The sequence below is a fragment of the Squalius cephalus genome (assembly GCF_949319135.1).
Source record: "Squalius cephalus genome assembly, chromosome: 22".
NCBI classification, from domain to species: domain Eukaryota; kingdom Metazoa; phylum Chordata; class Actinopteri; order Cypriniformes; family Leuciscidae; genus Squalius; species Squalius cephalus.
The window spans coordinates 24,601,088-24,623,151 of record NC_137143.1 but is presented as its reverse complement, the minus strand read 5'-3'; the positions used below and the strand labels follow the sequence as shown (position 1 = coordinate 24,623,151).

The window sequence follows — 22,064 nt, the reverse complement described above, 5'->3', positions numbered from 1 at the left end:
TAAATAGTGATCTAGTATATATGTGACGCTGTTCATGTCGATATGCAAAAGCCTCTAAGTGCCATCTGAAATTTTCTTCTAGAATGATAATTTTTATCAAGCTCGTATATTTAAGTTCAGTAATTTCACTTAAATGGCAATGAAGATTACCTATTAATTGTCATTTAAGTGAAATTACTGAACTTAAATATATGAGCTTGATAAAAATGATTTTTACAAGTAGTGAATAAAGTCAAAACATTTTTGATGATTTGTTGGGAGTTTTGAATTAAGAGTTATGAAAAGTTACTTGTGAACAGTTTCTATTTTCACCTATTATTGTTACTAATTAATTACTACTAATTATACTAGTATAGCTCTCCTATCAATTCTGCTAATTACAAATTATATTATTTAGATTTATTTTTTCCCCCCACAATCTCTGTCACTGAGACAGTACCCTTCACAAGGGTTCTAATGCACCATTTAGGTACTAATATGTACACTTTTGGTACCAATATGTACCTTTGAGGGACTAATATGCACTCAAAGGTGTACCTTTTGAAAAGGTACCACCACAGTGACAGCTTTTGTACCTTTGTTTCTGAGAGTGGCATGCTTGTACAGCTGGGCATAAAAGGTCAACTAGATCCTCATGGCAACGGTGAATCATTATTATAAATACATTTTAAAATTCATTTACAGATAATTACTGATAATTGTCTTGATAACACTTTCATAATCCTTTTATAAATGTATAATCCCGAATAACTCTGAAATCTGATGTAAAAATGAATAGCTCTCGGTTTGTGCAGTTCTTTGAAGCTTGTTTGTAGCCATCTACCCTTATAGGGTGAAGGTATGGTCTGAATGTATGATCTGAATAAATGGTCTGAAAGTACAGAACACATATTACCACAGAGTGACGGTCTCCAACAGACTTTAAAATGAGTGCAAATGAATGCAATGCAGATATAAGTGTTTCACACAAAACAGGTTGATGACTAAAAAGAAAAGTTGACACTCAACAATGGTTGTGCATAAATGATCCATGTTAACGTTTTCCAATGATCCAATTTGCACTGCGTTGATTATCCGAACCAAAACTACATCAGAATTGATTTGCTGAACTGATTAACAATTAAGCTGAATCAGTATCATGAATGCCGGCGTGCATTTATTAACCAACCACTCCATAATACACAAGAGACACCAGCTATCAACACAAGACAGCTGTTCACATAAAGAGGCTTCAAGTACTGTACAGCTGAAAGATCTGGCTGTATAGTGGAGAAAAACATTTACATCTCCTTCCCATAAACTAATGCCATAGTCAAAGCCATAAGCAGAACTTAAGATGTACATTTATCATATGTCATGCAGCTGGGAGAATGGATGAAGTGTGTTTAGTGAATGAATAGGGCTCAGACTGAGGCCTCATTGTGTTGGTGAGATAATCTTGTATTACACAAAGAGAGGGAATGACACACAAAAGGCATTTCTAAAATCCATCTCCCAGGTTCCCCACTTCCCAGACCTCCCACACCTTGCCATTATTTTGCAGGTGAAATGGTCCACCTCATTTTCAGTCAGAACATGCTTTACAATCAAAATGCCACATGCGGTTCCCCAATACGCCCGCCCTCCTCTTCTGAGCACTTCACTAAAAAAAAAAAAAGAGAGAGAGAAGAGGTTCTTGTGTCTTTTTTAAGACTTTTTTTGTGTGTGGCTTTGCTGGTTCAAGGTCACTGGTAACATGCAGAAATCTGTGTTATTGATGGTGATACTTACACAGCAACAGCTTTATGAGTGCCAATGAATTCAGAAGTGCCTATTTGTCACCGTTTATCACAATCCTGCAGACCACTTTCAATGTCCCAGAGCCCATTATTAAAACAATTATGATAAGTGTGATATCTATGTGAAGCTGTATAAGCAAAGCAAAAATCATGTCTGAACAATGTCAGCAACAGGTGAATTGATTTGGCTAGTCAGGTTTGACCAGCATGACCAGTATATGTTGTGTTGACACCCACAAAAAATGAATTTTGGGACATGCATGCTTCTTAAAAATGTTTAATACGCCTTCAGGCTTGATATGCAAAAGGAAGTGACCGCTGAGAGCAAAAAATGGGTCGCAGATTTGCAGACAGCAAGAAAAGATGCAAATAATACAATGCCACTAACCATATGTTCTTATAGTTAGGATAAAATAAGCAGGCTCATATCTTTTGGTGTTTATGTCAAAAGCAGTGCACAAACTCCATATGGTGTTTTCATGCAAACTCATCAGTCACTTTTTAGTAGAAACTAGCCAAATTTGTCAGAAGCCAACATGGACAGACTGTGTGACATGACCTCATCCTCAAAAGCATAAACAAAATGATTTAAATCAAATTAAATTAAATTAAATTAGTAGCCAATATCATGTCATACTTTTAACACACAAACAGATATCTACATATGTCCCCTACTCACTGTTTAGGGAGCAATGAACAAGGGACCATTTGAATATGAGCACATCCTTATTGATTAACACTGATTAATACTGACAAAACTTAACTTTCCAAATGATCTGTAACGAATGAGAGTCATGTGAGATATTAGAAATCCATGATTAAAATGAATAATAATAATAATATTTAAAAAAGCAGAAAAATGAATTATAATATTTCATTTGACCCACCGTGTGCAGGGACACATATTTTTTATTTCTAATTATAAAAGTAAATCTTAAGCAACTTCTGGAGGAGTTTGTAAGTTAAAGTAAGACTTATAATAAAGTTATAAAGTGTGTAAAATACAACTCTTTTACCATGATGAAAAGAAAAGCTATGAGAAGACTTTTTATATAATATTGATTCTTTTTTCAGTCTGCTCTGAAACGCTTCTCAATTGCCTGTTATTCAAAATAATGTCTTTGTTTCTCTTTGAAATACAATTCCACTTCAGTGTGGCAATTTTCCTAAATGTCACAGCATAGGACATATATAGGACATTATTGAGACACCACTCCTTCCAGATAGGCAGAAAGGATTTGGGAAAAAATGCTGCAATTACTGAGTCGCAGCCAAACCCCGGATATGTTGATTAAATGTCATTCTTTATTATGTTCCATAAGCAAATAGACAAAGAGCCCAGCTATGGGCTATGAATCCAATCCATAATAGCATTTCTCAAAGAATGACAAGAAAATGGTTTTCTTTTCTTCGTCACGAACAATGGATAAATAAGAAGACAGATATTTTCAAGTACATATTTATATCATGCAACACAGGACACCTTCCTCATGTGTTACAAATTAAACAACAACTTGATACCAAGTAGTAATAAATTCTGGAAGGAAGAAAAGACTAATCATGAAAAACAAGCAAAGAAAATTCATGTCAAAGGTTATCAGGCTGGCAGAAAATTGCTGTAACCTTTTCAGTAAAACCGACGATGAAACGGTTCAGTTGAGACCTTTGCTTCTTATCAACTATAGAGATAACCACAGAATGATAGTGCTGTGTTATTATCTCAGCAATAAACAGAGCACATTCCTGATGATGGAAGCATGATCGAAAGGTTTCTGCTTCAGTAAATTTCAGTGCGCAGAATTTTTTTTATCTCCCTTTACAATATTTCTGATATTTCCCAAACGTTCAGGAGCATGCAAGGTTGTTGTTGCTGTTTTTTACAGTATTATTCTGTACTGAATTACTTTGATGAACTCTTCTATTCATCAAAGAATCCAATAAATGTATTACAGTTTCCACAAAAATATTAGCACAAGTGTTATCAGCATCAGCAATAATAATAAATGTGTCCTGAGCACTAAATCAGCATAGAATGATTTCTGAAGGATCATGTGACACTGAAGACTGGAGTAATGACGCTTTGCCATCAATAAATTACATTTTAAAATAAATTCAACTTTTTAAAAAAAATTTTTTTATGCTATTAGTCTAGTTAATTTTGATGTTAATTCTTTGTTTGTTGCTAAAATAATAAAAAATCAGGGTTTAAAACTGTAGACATGCCCCAAAGATTGATGGGGTGTCACGAACCCCTGGTCGTGATCCTGGCTCTGGCTGATTTGAGATTGCTGGTGGGCGTGTTCTCGAGTGATCCTGTCTTCTCACCTGAGGTTCATCACGTCAATCAAGCACACCTGTTTCATATCAAGCGATCAACTCTCTTATAAAAGCCAGACCAACTTTCCAGTCCCCAATGGATCGTTGAACCATTCAGTACGAGTACACGTCAGCCGACCTATATCCTAAGAGTTCTGTATTTTGTCTTTTGTTGGGGAATTGAGAGCTAACTAAGTTTTTCCTATTTTTGATCGCAGTGTTCCAGTCTGAACCTTGGAATCAAATCTCTCACCAGAACCTCAGGACACAGATCACTGGAACTGGACCACCAACCCTCTGTTCTACGAGAACATACACTGCTCAGCTTACATCTCTGTTTACACTTGTGGTTAATAAATTCACCTTTAATTGAACTGACACTCTGGTCTGCGTTTGAGTTCTGGTTCCCGGTCCTGACATGGGGTTGAAAGATTTGAAGAAAAAAAAGGTCATAACAATTTCAGATAATCAATCTTTCTGAAGGTTAAGCACCTCTTTTGACAGACCTCCTCCTAAACACCTCCTCTGTTTAAAATCATGTAAGGTTTTTTTTAGTTAGTTTGCACGAAAACATGACTTTTTTTTATTTTTACTCCGAGTACCTAATTTTGGTCTGACTCACATTCAAAGATTAAGGAGAGACTAAATTTGTGAATTATATGAGGGCAAAAATGGCACTAATATTAGGGAAATTAACATTCTTTCCTATGAGTGATGGCTCAGTGTGAGGGGGGTGATGGATGATGGCAGAGCAGAACAGTGAACAAAACCTTATGAGCAAAAATGGTGAGTAAATTTCAAAGAAAAAAAATTGGGCTGTAATATTTTTGATTAGCTGTCTTTTTAATTATCCTCTGTTTAAAATCATGTAAGATTTTTTTTTTTTTTTTTTTTTTTAAACAAGGAGATGGATTTTATTTCCTTAATCAAACAGCCTGATCAATAGTGGACTGCAGTTAAACCTATAACATGTACTCTTAGTCATGTGTCGAATGGCAGAAGATACTGTATAAGTCTGCTTGATCCCTGGAAATCATTAATGGATCTGAGGGGGTCCTGCTATTTGCTGCTCGTGTAACTCTATGACATTTTCACTATGCACGTAAATGCCATCTTTGCACTGATGGTTGAGCACGGATCACATATGTCCTTATAAATTGATCTCACTTGTTCACACATATGAACACTTACATAGGAAGGAAACCATAGCAACCTCACAACCATTTGCCCATGGCAGTTGCCTTGCCTAGTTCGCACGAAAACAGGACTTTTTTTTGGTCTGACTCACGTTCAAAGATTAAGGAGAGAGTAAATTTGTGAATTATATTAGGCCAAGATCAAAAATGGCACTAATATTAGGGAAATTAACATTCTTTCCTATGAGTGATGGCTCAGTGTGAGGGGGGTGATGGATGATGGCAGAGCAGAACAGTGAACAAAATCTTATGAGCAAAAATGGTGAGTAAATTTCAAAGAAAAAATTTGGCTGTAATATTTTTGAATAGCTGTCTTTTAATTATTCACATTCAAATGATAACCATATTTTATCCATAGATCAGTCCCATTCACTATGTTAGCTCATTGCAGCTTTCTAAATGAACTACTTTATATGCATATATACTTTATATTAGACTTTAGGATGGATGGATGGATGGATGGATGGATGGATGGATGGATGGATGGATGGATGGATGGATGGATGGATGGATGGATGGACAGACAGACAGACAGACAGACAGACAGATAGATAGATAGATAGATAGATAGATAGATATAGAGAGATAGACAGATAGATGATAGACAAACAATAGATAGTCTGAGATAGACAGACAGACAGAAAGATAGATAGATAGACAGATAGACAGACAGACAGACAGACAGACAGACAGACAGATAGACAGACAGACAGACAGACAGACAGACAGATAGACAGATAGATAGATAGATAGATAGATAATTTATTATTTTTATTATTTATATTTATTATTATTTTCCTCTTTATCAGGGCCAACAGAGAGTGATTCATGGCAGATTTTGCCTGGAAACCATGATAAATGTGTTTGCAGTTCTAAAAAGCCTATATTCTCGCAATATTCTCACAAAATCCCTGCAAGCAACAAATAAAGCATTTCATGACTGTACACTAGCTTTCTCCAGGTATTATGGAAATCCATGAAACACATTCACACAGCGTCATTTCCTCTTTGCTTTGATGAACCTACATAAATGAAATGAAAATGTAACTCAGAGAAAATGACGTAATTTATATCCCCTAACACTCCCTTTGTATACATCATTACAGAACATACAGGCCTTTTGCTGACTACAAAGAAATAAGAAAATGATAAGGAATTGAGACACAATTGACAATTAAATGAACCCATACAAGGCACAGCTGATCTCTATGGGGTTTCCACTCACATAAATGTAATGACGCAGAGCACTCTATTCAAAGTCATTTATCTAACAGCTACAGAAGAGGACCTTCTGTCCATCCTCTTCCGTTTACAGGGCCCGATCTCAGTGGAAAATCACACAATGATTACGCCTTTCGTTCTCTTTAGTATTTCTGTATAATTCAACTTTAGAATTCAAGTTAGATTACCGCTGGGTTTTATTACACGCTGGTCAAGATAATGCATAGCCTGAGCCCACCAGAAGGATTTTTATTAGGGTATTCAAACTTGATAGTTACATTTGTAATTCACTTGTTTAATTGGAAACCCTGTCAATGAGGCATCAGTTGTCAGGAGAAAATTCTGGATTTCTGTGGTCTGTTAAAAACACAGTAACAGGTAGAAGTGGAAATTGGGCTATTATTATATTATCTTGATTTTAAAATTACATTTCTGATTGTTTTATATTGTACGTGTCTGGCTTTTGAATGAAAATCTAGCTATCTGTCATTCTTCCACCTCTCTAACCTCTCGCTTGCTTCCTCTCCCGCTTATGAAGCTGTGTGTTTATGTTTGAGGGTCATATCCAATTTATCTTACATTCTCTTGAGTCAGCGCCAATACTAATCCCGTTTGGAGTGCCTGGAGGAATAACAGGGCAGAGTGGAATGGGGGTCCGTAATCATTGCAGAAATCAGTTCCTGAAAAACTGTCAAATTACACAGAAATGGGATCCTATTACGTTGCATTTTAAAGATTAGCTCACAAAACACACACAAACAGAGCTTGCTAAATCGATAAGACTATGGGAATCTATCTCAAGCATTAAATGGGCACACACTGCACTGTAAACATCGCTCTTATTCTTACCACTCACTGGTTTTAGGATTTTCCGAATTGAATTTCCCCAGCCTAGTGGATCAGGCAGAAATGGCACTTACTGCATAATGAATGAGACATGTAGGGCCTACTGTATAGTAATAAACACTTTCACCTGCATTTAATCGGTGCCTTTTGTTTCAGGGCACATCACGTAAGAAGGTATGAAAGTTAGCCTCAGAGGACATTTTTTTTAAATTTCATGTAAAGTGCAATCACACTTTGAGATGTAAAGTCGCAATTGCAGGAAATGAAGCAATTTTTGAGATTGAGTATTTGAGTAACAGTTTTAGTATGTGAGAGAGGATTTGTGAATGGTGATGCAACACAACTAGGCCACATGATTAAGACAACATGGCAGATGTGATACGTCCAGATTACATTCATACTACATACTAATACTATTCTTACTAATATATAGAACACGTTCTTAGCAGTCGTGAAGTAATCAAGAGAGTATGCGATTTCGAACGCAGCCATAGTCACAATGTGAAATATAAAGTCGTAATTATGAGAAATAGCTTTCTTTTTTTTTTTACTTAAAGATTGCCACACTGAAAAAAAATGATTTGTTGAATTTAATAAAAAAAAAATTATCGTAAGTGGTTGCACACAATTGATTTTAGCTACATTTAAACAAATGCATTAAGTTGAACTTAATCAATTTTAGGTCAACTTAATGCATTTGTTTAAATGTAGCTAAAATCAATTGTGTGCAACTACTTACGATAAGAAAATTATTAAATTCAACGAATAATTTTTTTCAGTGCATTAACTCGTGTTAAAGTTTCTATATATATATAAAAAAAAAGAAAACTGGAAAAAAGAAAAAAAATGGAATGGATTGACTTGTCATACATTTTCATTACTTTGCCATTTAGTTATACGGCATTTGGCTTTACTTTAATTTTAGTTAATTAATTTGGTCTAATGAGCTCTTATTCAGGGTGACTTGCAAAAAGTGCTTTTTAGTTGTACTTTCAGAAAGGTTATTTTCAGAAAAATAAGTGCTTCCTGTATACAAAGAATTGCTCTCTACAAAACCTGATTGAAACAATTTGGGGTTTTTTTAACAATCAAATTGGTACAAATACGCAAACACAAATAATGAAAATATTGTAGGAAGAGGTGAGTCATCATGAGTCTGTACCTGAAGATTGGGAGGAGGTTGATTATATCCTGACCCTGGGGTCTTAGAATATAAAGCACTGGGCCCTGCTGGAGGGGACAGCTCTAATTGGGCAAGCCATGGTCCAAGGGATAAGCATGTATAGTTTGTACTGTAGAAGGTTGTCCGTTGACTGCCATGTATGCTACTCAGGCCCGTCGCGACAAGGCAAGCAAACCAAGCAATTGCTTGGGGCCCCGAGCTGGCCTGGGGCCCCAAGACAACGACTGGTTAAAGGGTTAGTTCACCCAAAAATGAAAATTTTGTCAGTAATTACTTACCCTCATGTTGTTCCAACCCCGTAAGACCTTCGTTCATCTTCGGAACACAAATTAAGATATTTTTGATTAAATCTGAGAGCTGGATCACTTCTCCATAGGCTGCTAGGTGACCGAAACTTGCTGGCCCAGAAAAGTTATTAAAGAGATTGTTAATATAGTCCAAGTGACTACAGTGGCTTAATCTTAAGTATATCAAGCGACGAGAATACTTTTTGTGCGCAAAAACAAACAAAAATAACGACTTTATTCCACTATTCATTTCCTTCTCTCTGGGCCTCGTAGTGTTTTTGCGCAGTGCGTCTGTGTTGCACGTCAACACGCATCACACACATGACCAGCGTCGGCCAATTGTGAGCCTACGTGGTGACGTGTAACACAGACGTGCTACGCAAAAAAATCTACGTGAATAAACTAGAGGCCCAGAGAGAAGGAAATGAATAGTGGAATAAAGTCGTTATTTTTGTTTGTTTTTGCGCACAAAAAGTATTCTCGTCGCTTGATATACTTAAGATTAAGCCACTGTAGTCACTTGGACTATATTAACGATCTCTTTAATAACTTTTCTGGGCCAGCAAGTTTCGGTCACCTAGCAGCCTATGGAGCAGTGATCCAGCTCTCAGATTTAATAAAAAATATCTTAATTTGTGTTCCGAAGATGAACGAAGGTCTTACGGGGTTGGAACAACATGAGGGTGAGTAATTACTGACAGAATTTTCATTTTTGGGTGAACTAACCCTTTAAGAATAAAATGCAACGACAAACTGTGTGAGCGCCCCTTTGATAGTCAATGCAGTAAAGTGCAATGACACTGTTATCGGGATCCCCCTCAAGGGGGCCCCTCTCAGTAGTCGCTGACAGCAGCCAGCCAACCACGTGATCTCTGCTGCCGGCAAAATACAAAACCTCCTCGGCAGTCATCATGAAGCGGAATTATGCTTCAGGAAGCCAGAAAAGAAAGAAGAGAAAGGTAAAACAAGATAGTGGTAAGTGATAAATTACACTGGATAAAATAGCTCTACTTGTCTTGTACAATTGGTGTAATTTTCCAGCAGGTAGCTAGGCTAGCAAAAATATGTTTATGTTAGCTACCTGCCTATTTACAAAATGGGGGTTAGGAAAACCACACAATAAATTCCGTGCATCAAACATTAGCTTGGATGTTTTTAAAGCTACGTTAGCATGGAAATGCTAACATATCTTTTCGGTAACACTTTATAATAACCATCATTAATAGATGGTAAATTGTTAGTCATTTAATCTTTAGTTAATTGTCATATAGCCTAACTGTTAGCAAACAGTCTTTTTACTTAACAAATACTTTGTAACCCATCTATAAACATTATTTTATAATGTTAAAAAAAAAAAGAAAAAAAATTGGGGGGGGGGGGGGGGGGGGGGGGGGGTTGGGGGGGCTGTGCTCCATGTCCATTTTGCTTGGGGCCCCCAAATTCCTTCAAACGGCCCTGATGCTACTTATGATTAATCTGAGAGCACTCAATAACCACTATTTTATCAGTGTCTAAAGCGCCCTCTATTGGTGTTTGCTATTCATTACAGCTAACGCATGACTGTTATGTTGATGCACAGCAGTGCTATTAATAATCCAAAAAATCCGTTCTAAATTCAAATGAAAAATTAGTAATTATAAAGTCCCATAAACTATTAGCTCTACCATATCTGGACTAGATAGGCCACAATCCTTTAATATGAATATATTATTTCATTATTATCCTATGGTTTCCTTTAAATTAACGTTCAACCCGACCACCTAGCATGATAACTTTTTCTCTGCAGTTATAGACCTTCTGTAGCCCCGCCCTTTTTCAGCACTGAGCTCGTTGTGCTCTGTATTTTTGTACTTTGTGTTGTTTGTATTTCCACAGCATGAAGGTAAGATTTAAATCTCCCCGGTCCACTGACATTTGTTATGACATCCGCTTCTAACATATCAGTGCTCATGATAATTTTTGTTAACTCTACAATAAGTAAATCCACTTCACCAGCTAATTACTCTTCGGCAGCGATTCCATAGAGATTTACTGAGCTACTGCAAAAATGGAAGTTCAAAGACGATATTCTAAAGATGGCTGCACACTTGTTTCTCTGTCCCAGATGGCACACTTCGACCCTGTCCTAAATGGCACTCGTGGTCTTCCTCTGAGTCGGTCCTTTCGTGACGTAATGCCGCTTTGGACACCGGCACGGACACCGGCACAAACACCGGTGTTGTGCCGAATTTCGACCCCCTGCCAAATTATTACCCCCCTCGTTGAAGTCAGTACCTGATTGCCTAATCCTAACACCACCCCTAATCTTAACCCCTCCCCCACAACTAATCCTAAACCTACCAATACTAGGGGGGTAATAATTTGGTGGGGGTCGAAATTCGGCACTACACCGGCACATACACGAACACCGGCACACACATGGACACCGGCACGGACACCAGCACACACATGGACACTGGCACGGACACCAGCATGTACAAGAACACCGGCACAGACACCGGTATGGTCACCAGCATGGACACCGGCACGGATAAGGACACAGGTTACTGTCCACCGGTTACTGACATGGACATGGACACCGGCACCAACATGGACACAACGGAATGGACACCGGCACGGACACCAGCACGGATAAGGACACCAGCACGAACATCGGCACAGACACCGGAACGAACACTGGCATTGATAAGGACACTGGCACGGACATGGACACCGGCACCAACATGGACACAATGGCACGAACATCGGCACAGACACCTGAACGAACACAGGCATGGATAAGGACACCGGCACGGACATGCATGGACACCGGCACCAACATGGACACAACGGCACGGACACTGCACGGAAACCGGCACGGATAAGGACACCGGCATGGACACCGGCACCAACATGGACACAACGGCACGGACACCGGCACGGACACTGGCACAGACACCGGCACGGATACCGGCACAGACACCTTCACAGACACCGGCACCAACATGGACACACCGGCATGGACACAAACACCTTCACAGACACCGGCACCAACATGGACACACCGGCATGGACACAAACACCGGCACCAACATGGACACACTGGCACAGACATCGCTACGGTCACCGGCACGGATAAGGACACAGGTTACTGTCCACCTGTTACCAGCACGCACACCGGCACAAACACCTGCACCAACATGGACACACCGACACGGACACTGGCACGGATAAGGACACAGGTTACTGTCCACCGGTTACCAGCACGGACACCGGCACCAACATGGAGAGAATCTATTTTACACTCTTGCTGGTTTACCAGTCATTGCTTATTTCTTAGGCCTTATCTTTTATTTTAATTACTTTTTTTAAGAGTAAGAAATTTGAAATTCTGAAATTATACATTCAAAATTGACTTTTAAAGTTAATTTTTTATTTTTTAATGTCTATAACCTTTGTCAACATTTCGCTTCAGTATAATTTCGACCAGTAGAAATTCTTGCCAGTAAATTTAGGTAGGGCAGATTCTGGGTCTTAGAGCTAGTTTATGATAAACATTTTATAAGCTTTATATTCTTATCAGAGAGCACTGAACACATCAGACACACTTTTGGCAGAATTCTCATGTCCTTGCGTCATTCAGCCTGAGGGTGGCGCTCTAATGATGATTGACATACTTTAGTCCACGCGACAAACGCATAGAATGCCATCTTAATGTATTTATTGCGTCCGAATGTTGTTTTAGAATGCTGCAAGTTATGTAGGAATTCCAGCGAGGAAAAAAAAAAAAACATAAAACAAACACAATATAACTACTGTATCTAAAGGCTATTCACATGAGCACGTTTAAACTAAAGGGTTTATACTTGTAATAATTTGATACGCTAGTCCACATAGGAAGAACAGACTGTTATTGTGACGGACCTGGTGCAGACACGTAGGGTTAGAAATCTGAGAGCGCGCTGCAGTTCCATTTTCCCCCACAGATTTACATTGGAAATGCTTGGGGCGCTGTAGAGCTAGGGAGGGCTCCGAGATGGCACGCTTACTATCATAATACAGCAGCGCTGCTCACTTTACGACTTAAAACAATCTAGAAAATCCGAAAAACATTTGTTACAGAATGCTGAACACATTTATAATTTATTATTATTTCAGTGTATATAGAGGTCTATGTTTGGATTAATATTTTGGTATATTTGGTATATTTTGGTATAGGCCTATCACCTGCCCATACAGACGAGCCGCGGCTGATTTCGACTGTTATATCATAATTATGACTTTTTAAATCATAATTTTGACTTTTCATATCATATGTAATAGACTTAGGAATTTCCACTTTTTATTTGATAATCATGATTTACAAAAGCATTGCTAAATTTGGAACCGCATAGCACTGCTATTACTATTTTTGCCATAGAAAGAAAATATGGTAAGAGTAGTAGGCTACGAGTAGGCTATAGTATGCGGATCTGAATTCAGCACATGACTTTTTTTCTTGTGTGGCATAAATTGGCATTAATCCATCCCAGCAATAATCCATCATATGGAAACCTAACTCTGGATTGAAATACTTACTTGTAGGTATTTTAGCATTATAATATGGCACTAAATGGGCTCAACCAACCCAGGATGTCAGATAAATGCCGCTGGTGATCATTGTAGTAGAACGTAGCATGTTCGTGTAGCATGAACACGCTGCCGACACTGACAGCAGTAAATATTGAGCTCACTGCGCCCTCTACCGGTTAGACGTGTAATAGTACTAGATCTATTCGCCGCGGTGATCAGCTGTGAATCTGCAGCTGGTGGTTGATGCGTCCACTGGAACTTCAAAATGCTGGCTCGTGAGATCAGAGAGCAGAAAAGAAACATGGCTGAGTGAGGATGAGACTACCCAGCTCTGTCCTTGTGTCGGTCTCTTTGTTTACGGCCGAGACCACGGCGGCTCTGTATCTGAGCAGCACTTACCGCTCCGCTGGTGATCAGATTTGGCAGTGTTTCACGCTCCTCTTCACGCTTGTGCCATCCGTGCTGGTGCAGCTCACACTTATCTTTATTCACAGAGACCTGAGCAGAGACAGACCTCTAGTACTGCTGCTTCATATATTACAACTAGGACCAATAATAAGGTAAGTGGCGACTCTCATTTTGCGTTTCTAAAACGCGACAAGCCTTGCAAGGCTCTGTGGAGGGAATTATACCCATCATCCACATAATGGATAAAGATACAAACGATGTCCATTGTGAGCGACTACACATAACAAAGGTGTTTCCCCTCACCCCCCTTTTTTTTCTCACGCGCAAGATGAACCTGTGCTTTACCTATTCATACATATTATGAATATTTGTCGATTAATTTATAGTCCAAGGTGCGCATTCATGTCAACGGTTTCATGGTTCAAGGATTCATGTCCCCGGGACTTTCCATAAAATCTGTACCTTCTCATTTTTGAAAAGGTGATTTTGAATAAATGTTTAAGGTGTTAACATTCTATTAGACATACATTTAATGTATATTTGGATAGCTTAGACCTATATATAAAGACGTATAAAGACTGCAAGGGTTATTAGTTTACAATTCGTTATCAGATTTTTTTCTCAAGGCCATGGAATTGCAGGTGTTTATTGCAAATAGAATTTAATGCTGATAATTCTACAAAAATGCAGTTTCATTCATTATTATACTATACAAAGTAATGGTAATAGCACTGTAAAATAAGAGGCACATCACATCATAAATAGATGATGATGTCATGATGATTCTTTTATTTTATTTATGGAATTTAGCAAGTGAATTCATGACAATAAGCGGCACCTAACACCCTAGCAACAACAAAGCGCTCTTGTAATGTTATCATAAGATTCCTGTTATTTTATTTTAGGTTAGGTTATTTTTTTGTGAACCAATTACTAATATTACTATAATTAATTATCATTTCTATTTTTAATAAATTGGTCAATGAATCCTGAAAAAAGTATCACAGGCTCCAAAAAAATATTAAGCAGCACAACTGTTTGATAATAAATCAACATATAAGAATGATTTCTGAAGGATCATGTGACACTGAAGACTGAAGTAATGATGCTGAAAATTCAGCTTTGCGTCACAGAAATAAATGATAGTTTTAAGTATATTATGGAAAATTTAATTCTGTATTTTTGATCAAATAAATGCAGACTTGATGAGCATAAGAGACTTCTTTCAAAAACAAAAAAAATAGTAATGTTTCCAAACTGTACCATGCCACTTATGGAGAATTTGTGTCCTTAGATTATCTAGTTATTGGTGTTATTGACAGCTTCCATTCCAGTCCATGCCTCAGTAAAACTGTTCCATCTCTATCAGTCCGTGTGTTGTTGCATTGACCATGTGTATAATTGAATCATTGATATATTGCCTCTATTTCTCTAATAGTACAGTTTAGCAGCACAACATGGGCCAGCTCATTCTGATTAAGCTCAGCACAGTTTCAGCCCTGTGTCATTAATGTTTCATTCAGTTGTTTATTTCCTTGAGTTTGTGTGAATGGCCTGTGAAATCTATTCTTGGCCTTCTCTTAACAAGCTCTCATCCATCACATTATCACCAAGGTTGCCGACAACCTATTACTGTAAGATGGCAAGGTTGTTGTCAAGGTTTGGGATAGGAAATGCTCACTCAAGGATTGGCATCCACTACCTGTCCTGTGAGACATAGTCTCTGCATTTTAAATGAAAGAGATGGACAGATTGTCCACTGAGGCCTTAGAATAGCTGTCCTCGGGTAAGCTACAACTGAACTGGTGAGCTTTCATTGGATTGAGTGCAATTCTCTGAGCACTGACATGGTCTACTATGACACGGCGGATGGATCCAACAATTATAAGACATTCCAGCAAACCCAGCGACCCCTTCATATAAAAATGGAAGCTTTTCTGGGTTGCTACGTTTAATTAAATAACACTACTAAACATTATGGTAAACCAGTGCTGATCAGGTTTCTGGTCAATTTTGCTTTTGTTTTTTTAATTTAATTTTAATAATAAAAATAACCAAAGGCAATATATGCTGTTTCTTTCAGCTATAATTTAAAAGGTATAGAACAATGTTATTTTATATATTTATTTTATTTTAAAAATAAAAATAACTAGGATTGTAACGATACCCACATATCACGATACTGAACTCACGATACGATATTATTGCGATACTCCAAGACATATAATAAAATGTACTGTTGATTAAAATGCTAAATTTGATATTTCATTGTGTGTGTAAATTAATAGTCTTGGACTTGATGCTGGAAACCCAAAGCACAGGACAATAGAGACACCAGAATAACAATATTCATGATTCTGAAGATGAAAACACAGAATTATTTTAGACGAATATGCTTGATCTTGAGATATATTTAATATAATGTAGGACACTTTTTACTGGTAACATCAGACATTATCAGGACACACAAATATGCATTATTAAACATTATAGTCAACATTATATATAGTAGTTTAATGTAGTACTGACACTAAAACTCTGAAAACGTGAATTTTTTTTCACGAACAGTAATTTTTATTTTGGGTGAACTATACACAATACATATTGTCACTATAAACGATACATACTGATGCATTTTTGTATTGCGATATATTGTGACACGATATATTGTTACACCCCTAAAAATAACCAAAGGCAATATATGTTTTTTTTTTTCAACTGTAATTTAAAAAGTTGAATAACTATTTTATTTTATTTTATTTTATTTTATTTTATTTTATTTTATTTTATTTTATTTTATTTTATTTTATTTTATTAACCAAAGGCATTATATGTTGTTTATTTCAACTATAATTTAAAAACTTGTAAAACTATTTATTTTATTTTATTTTATTAAACAAAGGTTTATTTCAACTGTAATTTAAAAAAGGTATATGACTGTTTTGATTTTATAAAAAAATTATTATTTTCTATACCTTATCATTTGAAAGGCTATATAACTATTTAATTTGATTCCATTAGGTGCCTGGATGCCTTTTGTATCTATGGCAGTGCTGGAAAGGTGGAGGAGCCGTATGTCACCATCACCCGTAAGAAGCAGATTCCCCGGGACGGGCAGACCGAAGAGGTGGAGCAAGAAGTGGGCCAGGCGGAGGGGAAGTTAGTCACGCACAGAGCCGCTTTTGCCAGGACCTCGGTCATACAGGCCTTCCTGGGCTCTGCACCCCAGCTCACGCTGCAGCTCTACATCTGTGTGCTGCAGAAAGGAGTGTCTGTCGGCAGAGGTGAGAAGTGAGAACACACACATTCGCGATCACGAGCACTCTTGTGTATAGGGAGCAGCAGTACTGACAGATTTTTACACTGAATTCTGCTGCACTGTGCTGCGACTCAACCTTTCAGGCGCTTTCAGGTTATAATTGTAGCGTCCATTGTCCAACTGAACTAAATGGTTTTTATTTCTATATAAAAGCAAAGAACAGTGGAGCTGTAATGTGTATGGCCAAAAAACCTTTAACACCAGTAACACACAGACTACTGCAGCAAGTCCGTGCACATAATTATTTTTTAAATTCATGTGCCCTCGTATTCTTTAATCAAAATAACTTCCAGCAACGTCTCTTCTCTTCTCTGACGATGTGTTTACTGGCATGAGGGCATGACAACATGTCAATCACACGAGATCACAGCAATAGCAAACCACACCCAATCAGTTCCTGATGGACAAAATCAAGTCCCACCCTACATTTTTTTCTAGTTTGAGAAGCCGCTTCACTCGGATAGGCTATAAGTCACAATGAAAAAAAAGACAATCGCAACTACCATTTCATGCCGATTTAAAAAACAAAATGCTGGACAAATACATTTCCAGAATGAGACTTTTTAAGTCATCTTAAGGGTTTCTAGAGCATGACTAAGTCTTTTCTTATTCTTGCTTTGTTTTCGTTCTGTTATCTGGCCTTGTGAAGTACAGCAAAGTGGAGCTTTGCAAGCTTATGAGTTTCACTGTTGATGAGTTTTGTCATTCTCCACCACATCTGTAAAGTGTTAAATGTCAGGGAGAACAATTGGTTTTTATGTCACTGAGGCATGTCATGTTTCCACCCAACAAGTATAATCTGTACACAGTCTTTGTTTCATATTCTGCAAGTTTATTTGGCAAGTTTCCTCCATAGAATATCTTTGTAAGTCCTCTCTATTGGAGGTGGAACTATTCCCCACGTCACTCGTCTAAATTTAACAAGCTCCTCTCAGTGAGACATTCTGCACACATGCTTGAGTTTCAACTAATGCCTCTGAAATGACTTTGACTGGTGTACTTATCTATTTTCTCTTGCTATCACAAGGACGCACACTTTGTTTCTGAGAATATCAGCTAAAATAGATAGCGTGTTTTCAGACAGGGCCTCAACAGACAGAAATAATTTCTAAACTGGACAACAGATACATTCATTTAATGAAATCCCCTGAAGCAATTCACAACAAAGGAAATTGGAAATCCCTGAAAATTACCAATAAACAACTCATACGCTGCCAATGTATAGTGTGTCTGAGACTACAGTACATTAACAATCTTTTATATTTATTCACTATAAACATAAATATTCAGAAAGTTTAATTTTATTAATGTATTACTTTTATTATTTGATAATAAAAAGCTGAAATAAATTGAAATTACTTCACATAAAAACTAATAATAAACGAAGTATACTGCCAATATACTACGCTACAGAACACTACAGTCAATATTTTTTTTATTGTTTATGTTTATTGTTATTTTTTGTAAACCTGGAAATAAACAGAACGTTTTATGAATTTGCATAACCAACCCCCCCCCCCCCTTTCCCTGGAAGTAAACTGAAAGTTATGCTGGTAATGTAATTAATTAAAATGTAAAATGTGTGTTTTATTACTTAAGCAAGTCTATTTTGGACTGTTGGACCCCACTGTAAATTGTTGGCATCTGTGTCACTGTACACTGAATATTAAGATATATAGACCCGACTCTGCCTCGTAGGTATTTTGTCATCCGCACTGCATGAGGAATGTGTTGGCAGCCTTGCAGTCTGTCCTTGAAAGCAGTATTGCAGATGGAAGACCATAGTGGACAGTGAATCAGTCTGACCCCATTACCCATGAGGCATAGAGTAATGAAACGGTGACTGACTTTAGATCAGATGGAAGGCTGAAAGAGGCCATATGTTTGCACTGCTGGTGGATTTAGGCCTTCAGGGTTTCTGCTTTTGTTATTCTTTTATTACTTAACAGCATAGTAAATTATGTAACCAAGTGGCAACATATTGTGCACCGCAGTTATGGAGGCGGTGATTAAAGATAAATGAATATATATAATAATATGAGAATAAATGACTTGATAAAACAAACACAATTAATTTGAAATTAAATTTAGTCCTGAATTTATTATTTTCTGTATTTATTTTTAACTTTTTTTTTTTTTTTATATTTATTTATGCATTCATTTATTTTTTATTTATATTTATTTATTACCATATGTGTTTAGTTTAATATTTATTTAGATATTTATAGTCTATTATTATTTTTTACATTTCTTTGAGTTATGAATTTTATTTTATTATTTATTATTTTATGTTTTAATTATTTATTTATGCTTCATTTATTATTATATTAATTTATTCCAATATTTAATTGAATTTTTATTTTATTTTATTTTATTTTATTTTATTTTATTTTACCTCCCTACATAGTAGAGTGGTTTATTCCATATCCACATATCTAACACAAGATCTTTGTTCAATTGCTAGTTTTAACCACAAATTCTGTTTTTACTGAATTTTGTGATTTTGTTTTTTGTTTTGTTCTTTTCTCTCCCTACCAGGTACATTGATGGTCATTTCCCTCCTCTCAATTGTATATGGAGCCCTACGCTGCAATATTCTCGCCATAAAGATACGCTATGATGATTACGAAGTGTCCGTGCGTCCGTTGGCGTACCTGTGCGTGTTCCTGTGGCGAGGGTTCGAGATCGCCACGCGCGTGACCGTGCTGGTCCTCTTCAGCTCAGTGTTGAAGGTGTGGGTGCTTCCGGTGGTGTCGGTCAACTTCGTCCTCTTCTTTCTTCGCCCGTGGGTTATCTTCTGGAGCAGCCGCTCTCCGTTCCCGGAGAACATCGAGAAGACGTTGACGCGTGTGGGGACCACTATCGTCCTCTGCATGCTGACCTTCCTGTACGCTGGCATCAACGTGTTCTGCTGGTCCGCTGTTCAGCTCAGATTGGACGATCCCGATTTGATCGATAAGGGTCAGGCGTGGAGGCGGGTGGCAGTGTATTATTCCCTCCGTTTTGTGGAGAACACGGGGCTGACTTTGATGTGGTACGTCCACCGGACTGAGTTCTACCAATGGGTGGATGCTCCCGTGTTAGAAATACTGCTGTTGTTGGGTTATGCCACAGCTGTGTTTTTTATGTTACTCTTTTACCAGTTCTGCCACCCTTGCAGGCAACTGTTCTCATCCAGTCCAGCACAGGGCTTTTGGGAGTGCTGTGGATCTCTCTGCCTGCTACGCGGGACTCTACCCCAGCCGGGCTCCATAAGGACCAAACCACCAGGGAAAGACAATGGAGATGATCCACCCTGCGTTACCAAAGGGGACATCGGGCAGAGTTTGTGCGGCGCCGTGTGAGCAAAGCACAACTTAAAGGAATAGTTCACCCAAAAATTCAAATTCTGTCATCATTTACTCACCTTTATGGTGTTCCAAACACATAAGATATTGGTTCATCTTCGAAACAAAATTATATTTTGAATGAAACCTGAGACTGTCCCTCTGCTGAAAGTCCACGTAACCAAAACATAGAAGATCCAAAATGGTCATAAAGGCATCGTAAAACGAATCTACTTGAAGTCTTGTGAAGAGATATGATAACTTTAAATGATTTATTCACATTTAAACACATGAGAGCGCATCACTTATGGTTAGAAGAATTCTCATTGGTTCTCGTGAGTGTGTGAAGCATGTGATGCATGTACAAGCTTCTGTGTTTATAATATGTTTAGTATGTGAAGATCACTGTTTAGATGTAAACAAAAGCCTAAATTAAATCTGTTCATCATATAAAGCGGTCGTATCTCTTCACAAGACTTTGATTAAATGTTTTGATTTATATGGATTCGTTTTACAATGCCTTTTTGGATCTTTTAAGTTTTAGTTTTTTGGACAGAGGGACAGAAACCTTTTGATTATTAAATAAATGACGAAGTCTCATTGGTTTGGAACGACATGAGGGTGAGTACATAATGACAGAATTTTCATTTGTGGGTGAACTATTCCTTTAAAAACATTGTCATGAAGTGTCCTTTAAGGATCAAAAGGGAAAAATGAAATTAAAATGTTGGATTTCTGCCTTTTACACTTTATGGTGGAATGTAAGAGGCAACGTTTGTTGAACTTTCAGATGAATATACTTTTTTTTTCTTGTTTTGTTTACAAAGCATATGAGCCAGCATGGTCCACTGAAGTGCATGTGAATTTCCCTAACAAGATGAAAGCGCTGCTTTTGTCTTGAAAATGTGATGTGGGAGCGCTCTGTCCCTTGTTCGGTGTCGGTTTGATTAATGTTGTGGCTTCTAATCTCTCTCAGTGTCTGCATTATTTACAGCAGATTTATTTAAAAGATTGTATTTGCTAAGTTATAAGCTTTCGTTGATTTCTCCATCACTTTAAGGGCATTGCTTTCTTGACAACCTCTCAGGTTCATTATTAGTACTTCTTAATACTAATTTAATGCTTCAAATATTATTATCATTTTATTACTTAAAGAACAAAAATAGTAAGACTGTTAAATTAGTTCTGATTGTTCATATGATCTTATGACAACATATGGCCTAAATTCAAGTATTTGCCTAAAAATGCTTTCAGATTGTAATGATTTATGAATAGTAAAGATTACAGTTGGGTTACCAGGCCAGGACCGTCATAATCCTGCAAAGAATAATTTAATTGATTGTTTTTCCTTTGTTTACACTCCTATTTTGAACTCGTCTCATCTGGTCATTCATCTCGTCTCATAGGGCCTACTCAAAAAGTATAAAATGTCATTCTTTTCATAGAGGGCAGTATATGATTGTATCTTAACTTTACTGCCCCCCCGTGGGGTATTGAATGAACGAGTTAACTCATTTAGCAAGACTGTGGTCAGGGTTGCATCTGGAAAGTCCCTTAAAAACATGTCCATAAGCACTGTATAGCACATCACATCACTGCTTTTGATATGTGCAACTGTCAGCTAAACCCATAA

General features: G+C 37.4%; 1 protein-coding gene across 2 annotated transcripts; it reads left to right on the top strand.

Annotated features, from left to right (window-relative positions):
* The first annotated feature begins 13,560 nt into the window (after positions 1-13,560).
* Positions 13,561-22,062, top strand: xk (X-linked Kx blood group (McLeod syndrome)). Of its 2 annotated transcripts, XM_079857033.1 has the most exons (4): positions 13,561-13,938; positions 16,808-17,070; positions 19,644-20,139; positions 20,249-22,062. In XM_079857033.1, the coding sequence occupies exons 1-4, from the start codon at positions 13,694-13,696 to the stop codon at positions 20,358-20,360; spliced, it is 1,116 nt and encodes a 371-aa protein (XP_079713159.1). In that variant the 5' UTR covers positions 13,561-13,693; the 3' UTR covers positions 20,361-22,062. The 2 variants fall into 2 exon arrangements, with proteins under 2 accessions (XP_079713159.1, XP_079713158.1); XM_079857032.1 differs by having other exon boundaries at positions 19,644-20,454.
* The last annotated feature ends 2 nt before the right edge of the window (positions 22,063-22,064 follow it).